At 48.6% G+C, this 20,103-nt stretch overlaps 1 protein-coding gene and 1 long non-coding RNA gene across 8 annotated transcripts in view; one reads left to right on the top strand and one right to left on the bottom strand.

Moving 5' to 3' along the window:
- The window catches only part of DNAH8 (dynein axonemal heavy chain 8), a 10,041,960-nt gene that overhangs the window by 7,102,289 nt on the left and 2,919,568 nt on the right, over positions 1-20,103 (top strand). For all 7 annotated transcript variants that reach the window (XM_078647354.1, XM_078647353.1, XM_078647356.1 and 4 more), the window contains one exon: positions 5,912-6,065. In XM_078647354.1, coding sequence (XP_078503480.1) covers positions 5,912-6,065 — 154 coding nt within the window. The remainder of the gene's footprint in view (positions 1-5,911; positions 6,066-20,103) is intronic.
- LOC144761204 (uncharacterized) lies at positions 2,497-2,927 on the bottom strand. Its single transcript, XR_013595626.1, has 3 exons — positions 2,823-2,927; positions 2,657-2,733; positions 2,497-2,568 (listed from the first exon to the last, which is right to left on the bottom strand). It is a non-coding gene; the product is annotated as an uncharacterized LOC144761204 (long non-coding RNA).

The raw sequence follows: 20,103 nt of genomic DNA, 5'->3' as shown, positions 1-20,103 counted from the left end.
GCTGGGCCGCATGCTGCAGGGGGAGACCCCAACACCCGTGGGACGACGAGAAAAACTGGCCCTACTTGCACGGGCGACGTCGGGGGTAATACCCATCCACAGTCCTAATTGTGCGCAGGAGTGACTGCAAGAAACCCGGGTTACCACAGGACTGCACGTACCTGTCCTGCAGGCGCACTAGAGGCCGTCTGAGGGGGATCGCTGGCCGACATACCACATACAGGGCAGTGTCGATCTCGCTGCAAACCATGAAACCCAAAGGCAAGAAGGAGGAAGCTGCAGGGCAAGATGACCCCCAGGATGCGGGGAATGACCGAGAGGAAGAACTAACAGGGAAAGAGCTGCGCCGACACCAGAAGTAGGGTGTGGTTGTTACTCCCACTACTTTCTGGTACCCAAGAAGGGCAAAGGGGGCCTACACCCTATATTGGACCTACGGAACGTCAACGGCTTCCTCTGGAAGGAGAAGTTCAAGATGCTGACATTGGCTCAGGTCTTAGCTGCCCTTGTCCCTGGAGACTGGATGGTAGCGTTGGACTTGCAGGATGCTTATTTTCACATCCCCATCCTGCCGGCCCACCGGCGTTACCTGCGGTTCACGGTAGGCCACGAGCACTTTCAGTTTACCGTGCTCCCCTTCGGCTTTACCAGCGCCCCACGGGTGTTCACGAAAGTGATGGCGGTGGTCGCAGCTCATCTGCGCAGGTTAGGGGTTTCAGTCTTCCCCTACCTCGACGACTGGTTGTTGAAGGCGGGCTCGCCCCAGACGGTCGTCAGCCACCTCCAGACTACAGCCGCCCTCCTGCACCTGCTGGGGTTCTCCATCAATGTGCCGAAGTCAAACCTGTGTCCCTCTCAGAAGCTCCTCTTCATCGGAGCGGTTCTGGACTCGGCGCAGTTTCAGGTATATCCTCCCGAACAGCGGGTTCGGGATATTCAGTCTCTGATTCCGATCTTTCAGCCTTTATCCCGAGTCTCGGTCAGGTTGACGCTGCGGCTTCTGGGGCTGATGGCCTCCTGCATTCTTCTGGTGCACCATGCCCGGTGGCGGATGCGGGCTCTGCAGTGGGACCTGAAGTTTCATTGGGCCCAGCATCAGTGCAACTTGTCCGACCATGTCTTGATATCGGAGGGCACTGCAAGACAATTGCAGTGGTGGCTCACGGACCACAATTGGGTCAGCGGCAGACCCCTCTCCTTACCCCAACCGGAGCACGTAGTGGTGACTGACGCGTCCCTCCAGGGCTGGGGGCACCACATGGGAGAGACGGAGATCATAAGCCTCTGGTCTCCGGCGGAGTCCCAGCTGCACATCAACCTTCTGGAGCTGCGGGCGATCCGACTTGCACTGAAGGCATTCCTCTCCTCTGTCCGGGGGAGTGTAGTGCACGTGTTCACAGAAAACACCACCTCCATGTGGTACTGCAACAAACAGGGCGGGTGGGGTAGTGGACCCTATGCCAGGAGGCTCAGTGCCTCTGGCAGTGGCTGCAACATCAGGGCGTGACCCTGGTGGTTCAACACCTGGCAGGTTCCCTGAACGCCAGGGCGGACGAACTCAGCCGTCGGTGCATGATGGATCACGAATGGCGTCTGAACTCGGACGTGGCGCAAGGCCTCTTTGTGGAGAAGTGTGGCTCAATGGTTAGAGCATGAGAGGAGTACTTGAAGACAAGGACTATGCGACGCACAGCTGTCTGGCAAACATGCCTAAAGAATTATTAGTACTTCATTTAAACCAACATTAATTGATATTAAACACATTCTTTGTACACATTTATTTCAAGTGTTTCACATAATTATTCTAAAGCAAGGTATAAATTCATTCATTGATATTCAAAATCCAACTCTGTGATTCATAAAAGTAAAAGATATTAATCAAATCAAAACAACCCAATGCATTTCGGGTTCTACTGAACCCTTTTTCAAGGGTGAATTTAAAGCTTTTATCGTTCTGATTCTCCAGGCTGGTTCAGATGCCGAATCTACAACAAAAGTACATAATATCGACATTTCAGAAAAGTTACATGCGTGTCACGTATTGAGTTATATATACAACTATAGCCTAAGGGTTTGCATTCTCCTGTGATACCACAGTCTCCGTGAAAGGTGAAGATAAAGAAAAAGAGAAGGTCAAAAAGTCCAAAAAACCAATGAAAGTTTTTAAGTAAATCTGTACATGCCATAGTTGAAACCTGTGGTGCAAGTGAAAAAAGAAAGGGCCTAACCCATCGTGAATAATACCAATCCAATGGTGTTCTAGAGACTTCCATGTGAACCACACTAAAAAGGTAAAGCCATTGATGTGCTCAATAAATCAAATCTTATTTGCCAAACTAAGGAATACCTTAATAACTCTGCCGCATTAGCTCGGTGAAAAAAGTAGTCCGTTCAAGGATAACACAATCCTGTATGTAACACAATCATCCTGATTATAAGTCCATATATAATATACGCCTCAGTTCTTAAATAAAAGATAGGAGGTAATGTGCCTAACGTCTCTGTAAAGAGCCAAAGACCAGCTGATGAGTTGCCGGGTACGCTTGAGTAAACTTCGTGAGCCACCAACTGTGCACAAATTACAAAATTGTCCAATGTAATAACTATTAAAATTGAACTTGACTCATAAATTCAACCTAAAAAAAGCCTTTCTTACCGCTAACAGCACAATAAGAGCCCCAGCCAGTCTGTCTGTGTTAGTTGAAGATGCTCTCGCTCCTCCATGCAAATGCCCTAAACAAAATAATGTAACTATCAGAAACTGTTCGTAATGAGCAATATGCCTCTCACTGCTCTTTGAAACATCTAGTGACGTCCCCTACCTTCGGGCCAAAGTTTTAACCGATGTTCAAGGTTTCAGCGTCCAGATTAACGAACTGCATTCAAGCCGGCGAATCTATCCTGCTCTTAACTTAATCCGACCCGGGAATAAACATAATGCGAGAGCATCTTCAACTAACACAGACAGACTGGCTGGGGCTCTTATTGTGCTGTTAGCGGTAAGAAATGCAAAAGCTTGTTAAATCTGGGCCCATGATTCCACATCCAATGCGTAGGACTGGCTGGAGGAATACGAATGTATGACATTACAACGCATATTTTTACAACGCATACCTTTATAATGCATTTTTTACAACGCATTCCATTACAACAAATTTTTAAAAACTACCTTTACAGCGCATTCCATTACAACGCATACCTCCTTTACAATGCATACCATTACAACGCATACCATTACATTGCATGTATGGTAAGTATTGGATAGTGTAGCGGTAAAAATTACTGTTCTAACTCCAGGGGGGTGCAACAGTAGGGTAGGTGTTGGATAGTGTAGGGGTAAAAATTACTATTCTAACTCCAGGGGGTGCAACAGTAGGGTAAGTGTTGGATAGTGAAGGGGTAAAAATTACTATTCTAACTCCAGGGGGTGCAACAGTAGGGTAAGTGTTGGATAGTGTAGGGGTAAAAATTACTATTCTAACTCCAAGGGGTGCAACAGTAGGTAAGTGTTGGATAGTGTAAGGGTACAATGCGTTGTGATGGTATGCGTTGTAATGGTATGCGTTGTAATGACTGCGTTGTAATGACATGCATTGTAGTGGTATGCGTTGTAGTGTCATGCGTTGTAATGGTTGCGTTGTAATGGCATGCGTTGTAATGGATGTTGCGTTAAGTTTTGTTGTAATGGTAGTGCGTTGTAAAAGTTGCGTTGTAAAGGTTGTTCACCGAGAAATACAGAGGGTGACAGATTTCACATCATGGGAGAGACCCCGCCCACAAAGCAGTAGTGTCAGCGCTGTTGCAAAACTACAGCACCCACCTCGACTTACCAGAGTGGTAGTGGAAAATAATTAATTGTTAGTCACTGAAACAACCACGACATTCAGAGCCCCAGCCGAGTTTCTCCCGAGCGAGAGCAACACAGATCACTCACCAGACAACTCAAACTTGGGCACAGCAACGGAGGGAAGTCAACAATTCCATTCTAATGCCCCTGATGGCAGATGATTTATGATGCCACATAGGTAGTGAGTGGTGTTGAACCTATCTTAGGCCACGACAGCTCAATAGATGTTTATTACTGGGTTGTCACAATTGGAGGGTATGGTAGGGAGAGAGTTGCATTACCCGTTTCGACAACGGATGGGGCAGGCAACAAAGGGTCGCCAATCAACAATGAGCCACCGCCATTGAAATCCTGCTCCCCAGTTGAAATGGAGGGAAACAGAATTAGTATGAATTTAAAAGAGTTCACTGGACAGATGGCCGATGCCATTCGGACCTTGGAAGATGGAGTTTGGGATTGTATTTATGGATGGATATCTGTTTTCTGACTGGTTACATGCAATCAGACAGATGACGGATGTTGAGCAGCAGAATGAAGAACAGTTAAGACTCAGAATCCTAATAAGAAAGTGGGGGACTCACACATCGAAGACATCTTGGGAATGGACTGGAATGATGAAAGCATGTCTGCAATGGGGAGTGGGATAATGGGAGCATATCTGCAGTGGCTTACAACATAAAGAAGTATACATTACTCACGTGGTATGTTTGTGGCATGGGTGCAATGTGCACTAAATATACGCTCCTCGCATATTTAATGTGTAGGGTAGTTGTGCATTCTTTAGCACCCAAAGAAAGCCTCTCAGGATTGTTTTTGTGCAGGAAGGTACCCCTTCCTGCACAAAAATAATCCGGCCTACAACACAAGCACCCTTGCACCATGGTTCAAGGTGCCTGCTTTGGCACTAGGCTGCCAAAAGTGTTCCAACACAGGGGCAATGAACAGGAATGTGCCGTATTGGATAAATATGGCACGTTCCTCCCTGTTCCCTGAGACGGAGGACAGCGCAGCAAGGTAACTTGCTACGCTGCCCTGTGCCATAAAGCTCATAAATATGCTCCTAGGTGCTCACTCATATGGGTCTGTATCTGTGGACATACTTATAATTTCGAAGTGGCTACTGTTGCCAGGAAGTCATATTCGGGGGATGTAGGGCCAGATGTAAAACTCATTTTTTGCATGAGCAAACGGGTTTGCGACCTGTTTGCGCATGCAAAAATCCTGTGGGTCATGTACTAACACTGTTTTGCGAGTCGCAAATAATTTGCGACATGCATAATAGTGTTTTGTAACTCGCTATTAGGAAGGGGCGTTCCCTTCCTAATAGCGACCCCACAAGTCATATAAGAATGTTTTACGACCACCCTCTTCAAGAGGACCCCTTCCCCTTTGTGAATGAAGAGGAAATATTGTTTAGAGGCAGGCAGTGGTCCCAGGGACCACTACCTGCCCTTAAAAAAGTAAATGAAAACGTTTCATTCTTTTTTTTTTTTTAAATGTATCCTGTTTTCCTGTAAGGAAAACAAGCTGTATTTTTTTTTTGAACTGCTTTATTTAAAAGCAGTCCCAGACATGGAGGTCTGCGGAGCCCAGAAGGCCACCATCCCTGGGAGGGCCAGCAAATCCCAAAGGGGTCGCAAATTGCAAGTGCCTCATAAATATTGATAAGACATGCAATTTACGACCCCATTGGGAATCACAAACAGTGTCTCAGACACTGTTGTACATGGCAATCAAGCACAATTTGCGACTCATAAATTGTCATGGTCACACATCTGGCCCGTAGTCTTTCTTGCCTAGTTTCTAGTCCATTGCCTGATCCTGGACGGGGACTGATACAGGGTAGCGTGGTGGGCAATGATACGCCTTAAGCAGTCTAATGCAGGAGGAGGAGCGAACTATGCGGAACTAGTTATGCCCCTTCAGTTCAGATTTTCCACCACTCACTAATAAAGGCAAGACATATTGACTTTGCTGGTGCTTGTTTATTTTGTACGTGTATATAATGTTTAATAAAGTATTACATTATAAATTAGTTTGAACACTCATCTGTTTTTTTTCTAGATCATATGGAATGAGCAATCTAACAGATGATCTAAAAGTGCTTTATAACATTGCTGGGGCTGACGGCAAAGGCATCACTTTTGTTTTTACTGATAATGAAATAAAAGACGAAGCGTTTTTGGAGTACCTTAACAACGTATTATCGTCTGGGGAGGTAAGCCATAGCAAACAATCAACTGGGAATTCAGAATAATTCTGATATGAACTGCTTGTTTCACACCTCAAATCTTGGCGAGGCCAACTCAGCCATCCATCCTTCAGAAAGCAGTACAGATGTATAGGATAAAAGGATGGCTTCCTATTTACAGCGCTAAAAATGGCCACAGTGCTGTATAAAGAACTTCCTAAAATACTTTAATACTCATTAGATTACCATTGTAGTTATGTATTTTCATTCAAAAACCTCCACCCATTTAAACCTTAGGTTTGTGGTATAGGTTTGTTAAAAACACTAATTATAATCCTACATAAGAAGCAACTGCGTTTAATCTAATGTTCTACTAATGTATTATTAATAACAAGAAGGAATTTAAATGTATACTTAAACCATTAAATGGAAAATCTACTCTTCCCTCTCCACAATTCATGAATTCATCGTGTAAAAAGCATGTTCTGTCGTTAATCTGCACTATTTTATTAGTGAAATGTGAAGATCGACTGTGCTGTACCCCCTCAAGGCTTGCAGATCAACAGTTTACAGACTGAACCGATCTGAACAATTTACATGGTGTGTTGAATTCATGCCCAGATAGTGCTTTTTAAAATGTGAAGAAGACAGATGTCGACCTTTTGATTCATTGTCTTTTACAGATCAGGAGAACGTGTAACTGCTTTGCATACAACCAGGTCAACACCGATTCAATTTTGACCTGCCGAAAGCACCATTGCCCTCATTTGTAGAGATTTCGCAAGTCACCTTGCTGCGGTGCCCTACGCCAAAGTGAATGGTCAGGAAGCCCCGTATTTATCCAATATGGTGCTGTCCTTTTCCCCTACGCTGGTGACGTTTCGACAGCCTAGTGTCAACGCAGGCCCCTTTGCACTGTTGCTTGAACATGAAATATCTTGAAAAAACAAAAAGTGTTTGGCAAAACAGGAACAGTTTGTTTAAATTAACAATATAGTCGGGAGAACAGTCACAGGCATAGAGTTTGGGGACTGTCTCAACTTACAATCAATATGACATGTTTTTTTTTGTTTTATACAATTAATGGAATGTCATAAAACAGTTCCGTGATCCTTTTTTGGTGAGAAATGTAAACCTCTGTGTTTGGGGCCATAAATTATTCGATTGATGACAAATCCAACTGAGCCTCGACCTTGCATGTACACAATGTCTGCAGGTTGGAACCCATTTTTTTGTCCCATGGACACAATGTAGCCAGTGGGTAACGTTTCTGTTGGGTCCTCTGTACACTCTCTGGACATCTGGAGCTTCCGCATGCCGAGAGAATGCACAGAACCTTAGGGCAGTGGAATTCGGCAGCGGGAGGTTAATGGTTGGTGGGACCTGCAGTCAGGAGTACCTCTTTCTGTTCTGCTGACTTGAATAAAGATTTTCCTACCTACTTGAAGACTCCGTGTCATTAAAGTGTCCAGAATGGGACGCATGTGATTACTATGTGTACTGTGTGTGCTGTGTCCTGATTGGCTAAGTGTTCCCAACATCTGAAAGAGACACGTTAGTGATAAATTCCTTACCTTAGAATATCCCCAGGTGTCAGGCTGGATCCAGAAAGTTTTTCTGCTTAGCAGTACCCCTTGCGCCCCAGTAGGTGGCGTCTGTAGGAGAGTGGGGTCTGCAATCCTATAGTCACCCCAGATTTTTGCTTTTTGCTTCACTGGTTTACGACTTTCCCTGGCTGTGGGCCTGCTAATCAGACCCACAGCCTAGCTGTTCTCTCTCTAAATTAACAACCATGTACTTTAGGTGCATTTACCAATTGGTACTGGGCCACCTTATCAGTCCCTGTACCCAGGGCATAGGTGTACCCAGGGCCTACCAGGGGCTGAAGCATGTATTATGCCACCCCTGGCTGGCGATCTAAACAGACACAACTGGCTGCACGACAGCTGGGGCAAGGTGGTGTAATCACCCTTTGCTGTAGATATAGTATACCTATATCTAACCTTATAATGGACACATATATTCCTATCAGTCACTCCTATGGCAGGCCTTATAGATCCTGGAGGCAGAGTGCTTGGAATTATGTGAGATGGTGCTCTGGCATGAGCTGAGCCCATTTGCAGCTTGCGGAACCAAGTCCTAATAGCTGTTCCATGATAACGCTATACCATATACTCTTAAGTGCATTATAATCCTCGCAGTTAAATGCCAACTTTGGTATAACATTATCAAAACATGTCGAGTAAGGTGTCATACGAATTGGAATACTACCCCCTCGACAATTCTGGCGACGGGGGTAGCATTCCACCCTTCTAGAGGGACATGACATGTATGTAACTGAGAACCCCGGTTAAAGTTAACTCGAGCCTTGGCATCACAAAATGGATGCCACCATCACAGACACAAGTCTGACCTCCTGCTGCTGGGAGTCCTTCCAGCGAGGGAGACTTGGACAAAGGGTGTCCTGCCTTGGGAGGTGCTAGCACCACCCCAGACAGGTCTTTGTGTATTGGGTAGGCCAGACCTGAAAGGAATGAGACATGCCCGGGGCACACAAGGTGTCCTGTGCATACACCGGTTCAAACCAGTTGCTGGGGCATCCCTGCCCCAGCTCTGGTGGGAAACCGGACAAAGGATAGGGGGTGTAGCCACCCTCCTTCCTGGTCCCACCCAGGGGAGGGACCTAGTCAGTAGTGCAGCCCCCTTTAGCAGGATAAAGGTAGGAGCTGGTCCCATTCCAAGTTAGATTAATCCTGAACTACTCTACAAGAAGAAACTCTGGACTTTGACATTCTGCTCCACAGAAGACTGAAGAAATCTTCCTTGTGGGCAAGGAGTGTCCACCCTGCTAAAGCAGGCACCATCAAGCGTCCAGCGGCTTCACTTTGTCGTCTTCCCTCGAGGATCCAGACTTCAGAGCCCGACGAGACCCGGATTCCCAGACCTCTCCGACCTTAACTCACATCTACAGCAAAGCTGAGACCCGTGGGTGCGACGAGACACGTGGGACCGGCCATCTTGGAAGAAACTGCACTTTGCTTCCAGCACGACTCCCGAGGTAAACTCGACCAAGTGCATTGGGGACTGAGAAGCCCCAGCCCCGAGCAGCCCCTGCACCGAAGATCAGCCCTCCAGCATCCACGAGATCTGCGTGGGGCCCTTCTGCTTGTTTGCTGCTCGACGCGTTGTCTGGTCACTTGCCGGCTGGCTAGTGGCCTCCTAGACGACGAACCTTTGAATCTTTGCTGCTGGTCTGGTTGCTCCAGACTGGCCCTTGCTCCCTTCCAAAAGAGGGGCACCCCGGATTCTCCTAGTCCGCACCAGACGCTTTCTTCACTCACCGCGTGGGTTGCCTTTGCCAAGGCCTGTTGACGCCGATTCCGGATCCAACACCGCTTCCATCCTAGTCGTCGAAGACACCTCCTGGTCCACGTGGCTGCAGAGTCAAGCGTTCACTCTTCACCTGATCGCGACGACGACATCTGGTTCCTTCCTGGTTCCACTCCAGTCACTGGCTAGTGACTTTGAACATTGTCCCCTATGCTTTCAGGTCCTCTTCTTCACCGATCCACCCTGGGATCGCACCGGACATCTTCCTCCTGGTCGCCTGCAGCATCTTTTCTTCCAGGCTCCATAGACTTCAACGCGAGAACCCGACACACTTTGACACCTATGCACCCGCAGCCCGTGGGTGAGGTAACGAGAGCATTTCGGTGCTCAAGGGTAGTTTACCTGTCCTAGTGTCCAGTTCCACAGTCGTTGTTGTCCTAACTAGTCAGGATTGTCCGTACTTACCTTTTACTTGAACTGCACTGTCCATAGACGTTGTTACGCATCTCGCGTGTGATTTCACACTCTGCACATATGTAGGAAGGTTGATCCCTGACTATGGTTGCCCCCAACTTTTTTCCTGGTGTTTTGCTGGTTTTCTGACTTAGTTGACCTGGGACCCTGCTATTCAGGGCCCCAGGCCTACTGCTCTCTCTGTAAAATGGATTCCATGTACCTTAGGTACATATCTAAATTGGATACTGAGTCACCTTATCAGTCCCTGTACAGTGTACCTTAGGTACCCAGGGCATAGGTGTACCCAGGGCCTACCAGGGGCTGCAGCATGTATTATGCCACCCCTGGCTGGCCATCCAAATCTGACACAACTGGCTGCTTGACAGCTGGGGCAAGGTGGTGTAATCACCCTTTGCTTTAGATATAGTATACCTATATCTAACCCTAAAATGGACACACAGATCTCCTATCAGTCACTCCTATGGCAGGCCTTAACAATCCTGAAGGCAGAGTGCTGGGAATCGTGTGAGATGGTGCTCTGGCATGAGCTGAGCCTGTCTGCGGCTTTCGGGATCCATCCCTTAGCCGTTTCCATGATATCGCATACCATATACTCTTAAGTGCATTATAATCCTCGCGGTTATATGCCAACTCTGGTATCGCTTTATCAAAACATGTCGAGTAAGGTGTCATACGAATTGGAATACTAACCCCTCGCCAATTCTGGCGACGGGGTTAGCATTCCACCCTTCTAGAGGGACACGACATGCATGTAACCTATAACCCGGTTAAAAATCAGACAGAGCCTTAGCATCCACAAAATGGATGCTGCCACCGAGACACAAGTCTGCCCTCCTGCTGCTGGGAGTCCTCCCAGAGCAGGAGATAAGGACAAAGGGTTTCCTGCCAGGGGCGGTGCCAGCACCGTCCCAGACAGGGTTTTGTGTATTGTAGGTAGGCAGGGCTTTAGAGGAAGGTGACTGCACGTGGCACCCCGGTGCTCACTGTGCATAGGCTGGCTGGAACCAGTTCCAGGGTCACTCCAGACCCTGTGCTGGGGAAAAGCCCGCCAAGGAAGTGGGTGTAACCACCCCCCTCCTAGTCCCACCCCTAGGGCAGGACTTAGTCGCGTGCCAGCCCCTTTTTACAGGATAAAGGTAGGAACTGGCCCCCTTCCAAATCAGATCATCTTTGAATCCTGAAACTACTTTCCACGAAAGGAACTCAAGACTTCTTCCTAAGATTTCTCCCTTGTGACTAAGGAGTAGTCACCCTGCATCCGCAGGCACCATCTTAAGAACACTGCGGTCTGCTGCAAGTCTCTCCTCCGGATCAAGACTGCCCAGCTCGACGAGAACCGGCTTCCCTGGCACCTCTGACCTCTACCTGCATCATCCGTCACGCTGAGATTCGTGGGTGTGACGAGACCTCGAGGGACCGGCCATCTTCAAGACTGCACGACTTCTTTCCAGCAAGCCCGCCGAGTGAATTCCTGGTGAGTGCTTTGGGGTCCGAGAAGCCCCCACCCTGAGCAGCTCCAGCACCGAAGTGCAGCCCCCCAGCATCTCCACGATCTGCGTGGGGCCCTTCTGCTTTTTGCTGCTCACCGCGTTGTTTGGCTACTAGCCCGCTGGCTTGTGGCCTTCCTGACGACGCCCGACGACATTTCTTCTGCTGGTCTGGTTGCTCCAGACTGGCCCTTGCTTCCCTCCATCGGAGAAGTACCCTGGACCCTCCTGGTCCGCCCAAGACGCCATTTTAGGTCCACCGCGTGGGCCTTGCATTTGCCAAGACTTGTTGCCCAATCCTGGGTCCAGCGACGTCGACAGCAAGAACCTTCGTGGGACAGCTCGCACCTCCATCCTGGTCGCCGACAACGCCTCCTGGTCCGAGAGACTGCAGAGCCCAGCAGCGCCCACTCACCTGACTGCGGTGACTTCGCCCGGTGCCATCCTGGTGCCCACTTAATCACTGGCTAGTGATTCAAGAACTTGGTCCCCTCTGCTTTCAGGTTTTCTTCTTCCTTGATCCAGGCTTGGATCCATCGAACTTTTCTTCACTGGTCGCCTGCCAGCAACTTCCTTCTTCCAGGCTCCTGGTCCGGCAACGAGATCCCCGACGTCTTTTCAGACCTATGCAGCTGCAGCCCCTGGGCTAGGTAACTTCGGCACTTCGGTGTCCCAGCATAGCCTCACTATCCTAGGGTCAGGATCCACTGTCGTTTTCTTCCTACCAGGTCGGGTTCGCCCGTGAACACTAACTTTGCCTTTACTAGCCTCCATAGACTTTGTCCCGCATCCCGCGTGAGAGTGCACACTCTGCACCCGAGTCCCCTGGGTCTCCTAGAAGTAATCTAACGATTCTATAGTCAAGTCCTAGCGATTCCAAAGCCTATTAGTACTGTACTTACCTGCTAGTAATTTCGCATTCCACTTTTAGAGTATATGGTTTTTCGTGCCCCTCGGGCATTTGTGTATAACGTGCTAACTTAAGTATTTTCGTAAGAGTTTTGTTGTGTGCCTAGCACCCTGTCCTCATAAAGAGTACAGGGTTGTTGTGATTCTAATAAATACACTGTTTATTTTCATAACACTTGTGTGGTGTCCTTTCACTGGGTGTTCAAGGGGTAATGTGATGGTAAAACAGCTGGCTTAACACGCCCTCTAGAGTCTTAGCCTTAGACTGCTCGTATCCATGCTACTAGGATAGCTGGTCTATAAGGTTGACTTACAACCAATCATCAATAAGGGTTGTTTGGACTGATATATAGTGATCACTAGAATAGTGAACACTGCACATCAGGCCAACTTCTCACATTGGTGAGCAGCGGTTGGGATTTGAGCTTGCTGTTGTTTTACCACACATGCATTAAGAATATCTTGTGAAAGATCACATAAGTACTAAAGGTACATATAACTTAGCTTAGAATACTCTGAGTTCTACTGAACCAGCTGTTGTAGCTCCTAGGGCCTAGCACACCCTAAACTACAACTCTAGCAAGGGATCAGTAGGCAAACATATAGTGTAGGTAAGTGCACCACTTACACCTCACTAGAAAAGCATGTCGACTCAGGGGGACTCTACTGAGACTCCCCTGGTCAGTGTTGACCCTCCACAGGTCACTTCAAGATATGCAGCTCTCAGTTTCCATGAGATGAGGCAGATCTGTGTCTCCAGAAAACTGAAGCAGGGGTCTAACCCCACCACTTCCTTTCTGATAGGTCTCTTAGAGACATATGATGCCAGAAAGCTTTCTCAGTTACATGAGAACATGCCAGCCTTGGAGGGAACCTCTGGGGATCCAGACCTCCCCAACACTGATTCAGCAGTTGAGGAGGGGGATCAGGAGGAACTCTCTGGGGATGAGGTAGACAAAGGTCTTGAGGTAGTCAGAAGGCTAACTAGGACCAACTTAGACTTACTTGGGCTAGGATCTGGGGGCCCCCCAGTACTAACCCGAAGTGGGCCTAACCTTGGAGTTAGGAGAGATAGATCTCTTTCTAGGGACTCCAATAGATCTCTGCACTCTAATGCCTCTTCTCAGGGGAGAAGGAATCCTCCACAGAGGAGATTTACTTCCCCTCAGAGAAAGGAGCATGAAGCTAGGATGAGACAAGCTGAACTGAGGATTGAAAGGGAAGAAATTGCCCTGGCCAAAGAGAAGCTTGCCCTGGCAAGAGAGCAACAGATGAGTGGGTTAGCTCCCACTGGTGGCAGCAATCTCCCAAGAGATAGAGAGAAGGGTTTAGACACTAAACACCTGACTAAAATAGTGCCCCCCTTTAAGCAAGGGGATGACATCCAGAAATGGATGGCTGCTCTGGAGAGGGCCTGCACTGTGCAGTGCATTCCCCAGAGTCAGTGGGCAGCTATACTGTGGCTCTCCTTTGATGGCAAAGGTAGAGATAAGCTCCTCACTACTAGAGTTGAGGATGCTAACAATTACCAGGTCCTGAAAAATGCACTGGTTGATGGGTTTGGCTTAACCACTGAACAGTACAGGTTGCTGTTCAGGGATACCCAGAAAACTCAGTCTCAGGACTGGTCTGACTTTGTTGATTGTGCCACTAAGGCTTTGGAAGGCTGGCTACTGGGTAGCAAGGTTACTGACTTCACAGGATTGTATAATCTTATTATGAGAGAGCAAGTCTTAAATAATTGTCAGAACCAGTTATTACACCAGCACCTGGTAGACTCTGATCTGACCTCTCCACAAGAATTGGGTAGGAGGGCAGACAAATGGGTCAGAACCAGGATTAGGCCCAAGAACCAAGGTGGTGACCAGAAAAAGGAATCAACCAAGCCTCAAGAGAAGGGTGGGAATAAATCTGCAGATCAAACCACATCAGGGCCCCAAAAATCCTCTGAGGGGGGTGGGTCCCAGAATCCTTCCAATAACCAGAAGAAACCTTACTGTTATCCCTGTAAACAGGTGGGTCATTTAAAAACTGACAGCAGTTGCCCAAAGAATAACAATAAGGAAAACATACCCCCAAGTAACATTCCCAAACCTCCTGTTACTACTAGTAGTAATCCCCCAGGTGGTGGGAGTGCCCCCAAGAATTTGGGTGCATTTACTTTGGGAGTTCCTGGGGACTCTGGCCTAACCAGGTCCCCAAACTTGGATACTCTTGTCTGTGAGACTGGCATGGGGTTTGCCAACTTCACAACTTGTCCCAACACTTTGGGCAAGTACAGACAGGAGCCCCTCATCAATGGTATAAAAGTTGAGGCCTATAGAGATACAGGGGCTAGCATCACTATGGTGACTGAGAGTCTAGTCCCCTCCAGGCAACTTTTACCTGGTGCCACATACCAGGTGACCAATATTGATGGAGTACAGAGAGATCATCCCATGGCAGTGGTCAATCTCAGCTGGGGAGGTGTCACTGGCCACAAGAGAGTGGCAGTGTCACCAAACTTGCCTGTAGATTGCCTACTGGGGAATGATTTAGAGCTCTCAGCCTGGGCTGAAGTAGAGCAAGAAACCCATTCTAGAATGGTGAACATCCATGGTAAGGGTAGTGGGGCAGTGGTAGCCACAGCCCCAGTCCGAGATATCCTCCCTGAACAGGTCAGGAGGGTTGTGCCAGTCACAACCCAATCTCAGACAACTTCCTTCCCAGAACAGGTTGTCAAGGCTGTCATGGTAACAGCCCACACCCAAACTGAGCCCCCTCCTGAAAAGGTTGGGAGAGTTGTGATGGCCACAGCTCAAACTCAGACAGATGACAGTGTTGTGAAGCCTGAAACTATGGATCACTCCACTCAGACAGAGAGTATTGAGGAGGAAGAGAAATCTCCCTCCCACCAGACTTTAGGAAAGGATCAGCCTCCTCAGGGAACTGATCTGACCCTTTGTGAAGAAACTGCCACAGAGGTAGTCAGGCCTAGCCTGGCAGAACCCCTGATGTCAGTGGACCCTTCCAAGGTGGGACCCAGTCTGGAGCAGGTAACCTGCCCCTCTCTACCCTGCCTCAGTCAGCCCAGGGCTGTAGAGGTCAGGGAGGCCAGTGTTGGACCCCAAAGGGCCCCTTGTCCAAAAGAATTCCCCAATCAGCAGATTAAGGGCACTGAAGCTAGTAGTCCTAGCCAAGTGAAAATAAGACACACTCCTGAGGGATACCCCTTAAAATTAGTTAGGGACCTCCCACAGATGGACACTGTTGGGCACAGCCAAACTTGGGACCTGAGGGCCCCAGACCTGACCTGTCCCTCCAGTAAGCCAAACAGAGGGACCCAACCTCCAGCTGTAGGTAGCCAGAGGTTGACCCTGAGAGCCCAAAACAACTCAGTCTTTGAAAGAAAGGCCTCTAGGGTGGAAAATGATTGGAGGAAGCTGAGCCCAAAATTAGTGGAGCCTCACTTCAGTACTCCATTTCAGCACCAGCCTTTTTCTTTGACAAAACACACCACAGGTAGAGATTCCCTATGGTGGAGACCCTCAGACACCCTTAGGGTGAGGGATTGCTTAGTGGACCATGACATAGGGGGTAACCATGCCAGTGCTGGTACTTCCTTAAATGGCCACTTAGGCAATATAGGCTTACCTGGACAAGGATAGCCTTATCTCCTTTCGTTTGGGGGGGGGTTATGTAGGAAGGTTGATCCCTGACTATGGTTGCCCCCAACTTTTTTCCTGGTGTTTTGCTGGTTTTCTGACTTAGTTGACCTGGGACCCTGCTATTCAGGGCCCCAGGCCTACTGCTCTCTCTGTAAAATGGATTCCATGTACCTTAGGTACATATCTAAATTGGATACTGAGTCACCTTATCAGTCCCTGTACAGTGTACCTTAGGTACCCAGGGCATAGGTGTACCCAGGGCCTACCAGGGGCTGCAGCATGTATTATGCCACCCCTGGCTGGCCATCCAAATCTGACACAACTGGCTGCTTGACAGCTGGGGCAAGGTGGTGTAATCACCCTTTGCTTTAGATATAGTATACCTATATCTAACCCTAAAATGGACACACAGATCTCCTATCAGTCACTCCTATGGCAGGCCTTAACAATCCTGAAGGCAGGGTGCTGGGAATCGTGTGAGATGGTGCTCTGGCATGAGCTGAGCCTGTCTGCGGCTTTCGGGATCCATCCCTTAGCCGTTTCCATGATATCGCATACCATATACTCTTAAGTGCATTATAATCCTCGCGGTTATATGCCAACTCTGGTATCGCTTTATCAAAACATGTCGAGTAAGGTGTCATACGAATTGGAATACTAACCCCTCGCCAATTCTGGCGACGGGGTTAGCATTCCACCCTTCTAGAGGGACACGACATGCATGTAACCTATAACCCGGTTAAAAATCAGACAGAGCCTTAGCATCCACAAAATGGATGCTGCCACCGAGACACAACTCTGCCCTCCTGCTGCTGGGAGTCCTCCCAGAGCAGGAGATAAGGACAAAGGGTTTCCTGCCAGGGGCGGTGCCAGCACCGTCCCAGACAGGGTTTTGTGTATTGTAGGTAGGCAGGGCTTTAGAGGAAGGTGACTGCACGTGGCACCCCGGTGCTCACTGTGCATAGGCTGGCTGGAACCAGTTCCAGGGTCACTCCAGACCCTGTGCTGGGGAAAAGCCCGCCAAGGAAGTGGGTGTAACCACCCCCCTCCTAGTCCCACCCCTAGGGCAGGACTTAGTCGCGTGCCAGCCCCTTTTTACAGGATAAAGGTAGGAACTGGCCCCCTTCCAAATCAGATCATCTTTGAATCCTGAAACTACTTTCCACGAAAGGAACTCAAGACTTCTTCCTAAGATTTCTCCCTTGTGACTAAGGAGTAGTCACCCTGCATCCGCAGGCACCATCTTAAGAACACTGCGGTCTGCTGCAAGTCTCTCCTCCGGATCAAGACTGCCCAGCTCGACGAGAACCGGCTTCCCTGGCACCTCTGACCTCTACCTGCATCATCAGTCACGCTGAGATTCGTGGGTGTGACGAGACCTCGAGGGACCGGCCATCTTCAAGACTGCACGACTTCTTTCCAGCAAGCCCGCCGAGTGAATTCCTGGTGAGTGCTTTGGGGTCCGAGAAGCCCCCACCCTGAGCAGCTCCAGCACCGAAGTGCAGCCCCCCAGCATCTCCACGATCTGCGTGGGGCCCTTCTGCTTTTTGCTGCTCACCGCGTTGTTTGGCTACTAGCCCGCTGGCTTGTGGCCTTCCTGACGACGCCCGACGACATTTCTTCTGCTGGTCTGGTTGCTCCAGACTGGCCCTTGCTTCCCTCCATCGGAGAAGTACCCTGGACCCTCCTGGTCTGCCCAAGACGCCATTTTAGGTCCACCGCGTGGGCCTTGCATTTGCCAAGACTTGTTGCCCAATCCTGGGTCCAGCGACGTCGACAGCAAGAACCTTCGTGGGACAGCTCGCACCTCCATCCTGGTCGCCGACAACGCCTCCTGGTCCGAGAGACTGCAGAGCCCAGCAGCGCCCACTCACCTGACTGCGGTGACTTCGCCCGGTGCCATCCTGGTGCCCACTTAATCACTGGCTAGTGATTCAAGAACTTGGTCCCCTCTGCTTTCAGGTTTTCTTCTTCCTTGATCCAGGCTTGGATCCATCGAACTTTTCTTCACTGGTCGCCTGCCAGCAACTTCCTTCTTCCAGGCTCCTGGTCCGGCAACGAGATCCCCGACGTCTTTTCAGACCTATGCAGCTGCAGCCCCTGGGCTAGGTAACTTCGGCACTTCGGTGTCCCAGCATAGCCTCACTATCCTAGGGTCAGGATCCACTGTCGTTTTCTTCCTACCAGGTCGGGTTCGCCCGTGAACACTAACTTTGCCTTTACTAGCCTCCATAGACTTTGTCCCGCATCCCGCGTGAGAGTGCACACTCTGCACCCGAGTCCCCTGGGTCTCCTAGAAGTAATCTAACGATTCTATAGTCAAGTCCTAGCGATTCCAAAGCCTATTAGTACTGTACTTACCTGCTAGTAATTTCGCATTCCACTTTTAGAGTATATGGTTTTTCGTGCCCCTCGGGCATTTGTGTATAACGTGCTAACTTAAGTATTTTCGTAAGAGTTTTGTTGTGTGCCTAGCACCCTGTCCTCATAAAGAGTACAGGGTTGTTGTGATTCTAATAAATACACTGTTTATTTTCATAACACTTGTGTGGTGTCCTTTCACTGGGTGTTCAAGGGGTAATGTGATGGTAAAACAGCTGGCTTAACACGCCCTCTAGAGTCTTAGCCTTAGACTGCTCGTATCCATGCTACTAGGATAGCTGGTCTATAAGGTTGACTTACAACCAATCATCAATAAGGGTTGTTTGGACTGATATATAGTGATCACTAGAATAGTGAACACTGCACATCAGGCCAACTTCTCACAACATGCGTTCCGTGGGCCTGCTATTACTTACCTAGTGTTAGTGTAGCGTGGTCCCAATGATCCTACAGCCTCTGGACAGCTCCATTCCTTCTATCGACTTTCACATTCCACTTACTTAGTATATGGTTTGTCGTGCCCCTAGGGCACCATTGTAATTTTGTGCAACTTATCGTATTTTTCGTAAGAGATTGTCATGGGCTTAGCCCTCTGACCTCATAAAGAGTTCAGAGGTGTTTGTTATTAATAAATATACTGTTTATTTTCATAACAACCTGTGTGGTGTCCTTTCATCTGGTATTCAAGGGGTTATATTGTGGTAAAACAGCTGGCTTCACATGCCAAAAGAGTTTAGCCTAAGACTGCTTTGTCCATGCTACCATTAGGATAGCTGGTCTATAAAGTTGACTTACAACCAATCACCATAAGGGTTGTTTGGACTGATACAAGGTGATCACTAGAACTAGTGAGCATCATATATCAGGCCAACTTCTCACATTGGGTGCAGCGGTTGGGATTTGAGCTTGCTGTTGTTTTTACCAAAATATAATCTTGAACTATCAGTTGAAAGATCACATAAGATACTATAGGTACATATAACAAGCTTAGAAATACTCTGAGTTCTACTGAACCAGCTGTTGTAGTAGAAAGGGCCTAGCACACCCTGACTACTACTCTTAGCAAGGGATCAGTAGGAAAACCCATAGTGTAGGTAGGTGCATCACTTACACCTCACTAGAAGCATGTCTACCCATGGAGAGACTTCGGAGACTCCCCTAGTGCTTAGTGACCCTCCACAGGTCCTTTCCAGATATGCAGCTCTCAGTTTCCAGGAGATTATACAATTGTGTACCTCCAGGAAACTGAAACAGGGTTCTAACCCTACCACTCCTTTTCTGTTAGGTCTCTTAGAGACATATGATGCCAGAAGGGCTGCTAACACAGACCCCTCTAATCCAGATAGGAGCATGCCCCCCTTAGAAGGTACTCTTGGTGATCCAGACCTCCCTGAAACAGAGAATGTAGATGAGGAGGAGGAGGAGGAGGAAATCTCTGGGGATGAGGCAGACAATAGGCAACCTTTAGTCAGCAGACTTACAAGGGCCAACTTAGACCTACATAGGGAAGGATCTGGGGGACCCCCAGTTCTGACCCTGAGCAGGCCTAACTTTGGAGCTAGGAGAAATAGATCTCCTTCTAGGGACTCCAATAGATCTGTGCACTCTCATGCATCTGCTCAGAGGAGAATGACTTCCCCTCAGAGGAGAGAGCATGAAGCAAAGATGAAGGAGGCTAATCTGAGGATCCAAAGGGAAGAACTTGCCCTTGCCAAAGAAAAGCTTGCCTTTGCTAGAGAGCAACAGTTGAGTGGGGTAGTCCCCACTGGTGGCAGCAATATCCCTAGGGATAGAGAAAGAGGTTTTGATACTAGAAACCTGAGCAAGATAGTG

The sequence above is a fragment of the Lissotriton helveticus genome, chromosome 6, assembly GCF_964261635.1.
Source record: "Lissotriton helveticus chromosome 6, aLisHel1.1, whole genome shotgun sequence".
Lineage (NCBI taxonomy): Eukaryota > Metazoa > Chordata > Amphibia > Caudata > Salamandridae > Lissotriton > Lissotriton helveticus.
Note: the sequence above shows the minus strand (reverse complement) of the source record. Positions and strands in the feature narration are given on the sequence as shown.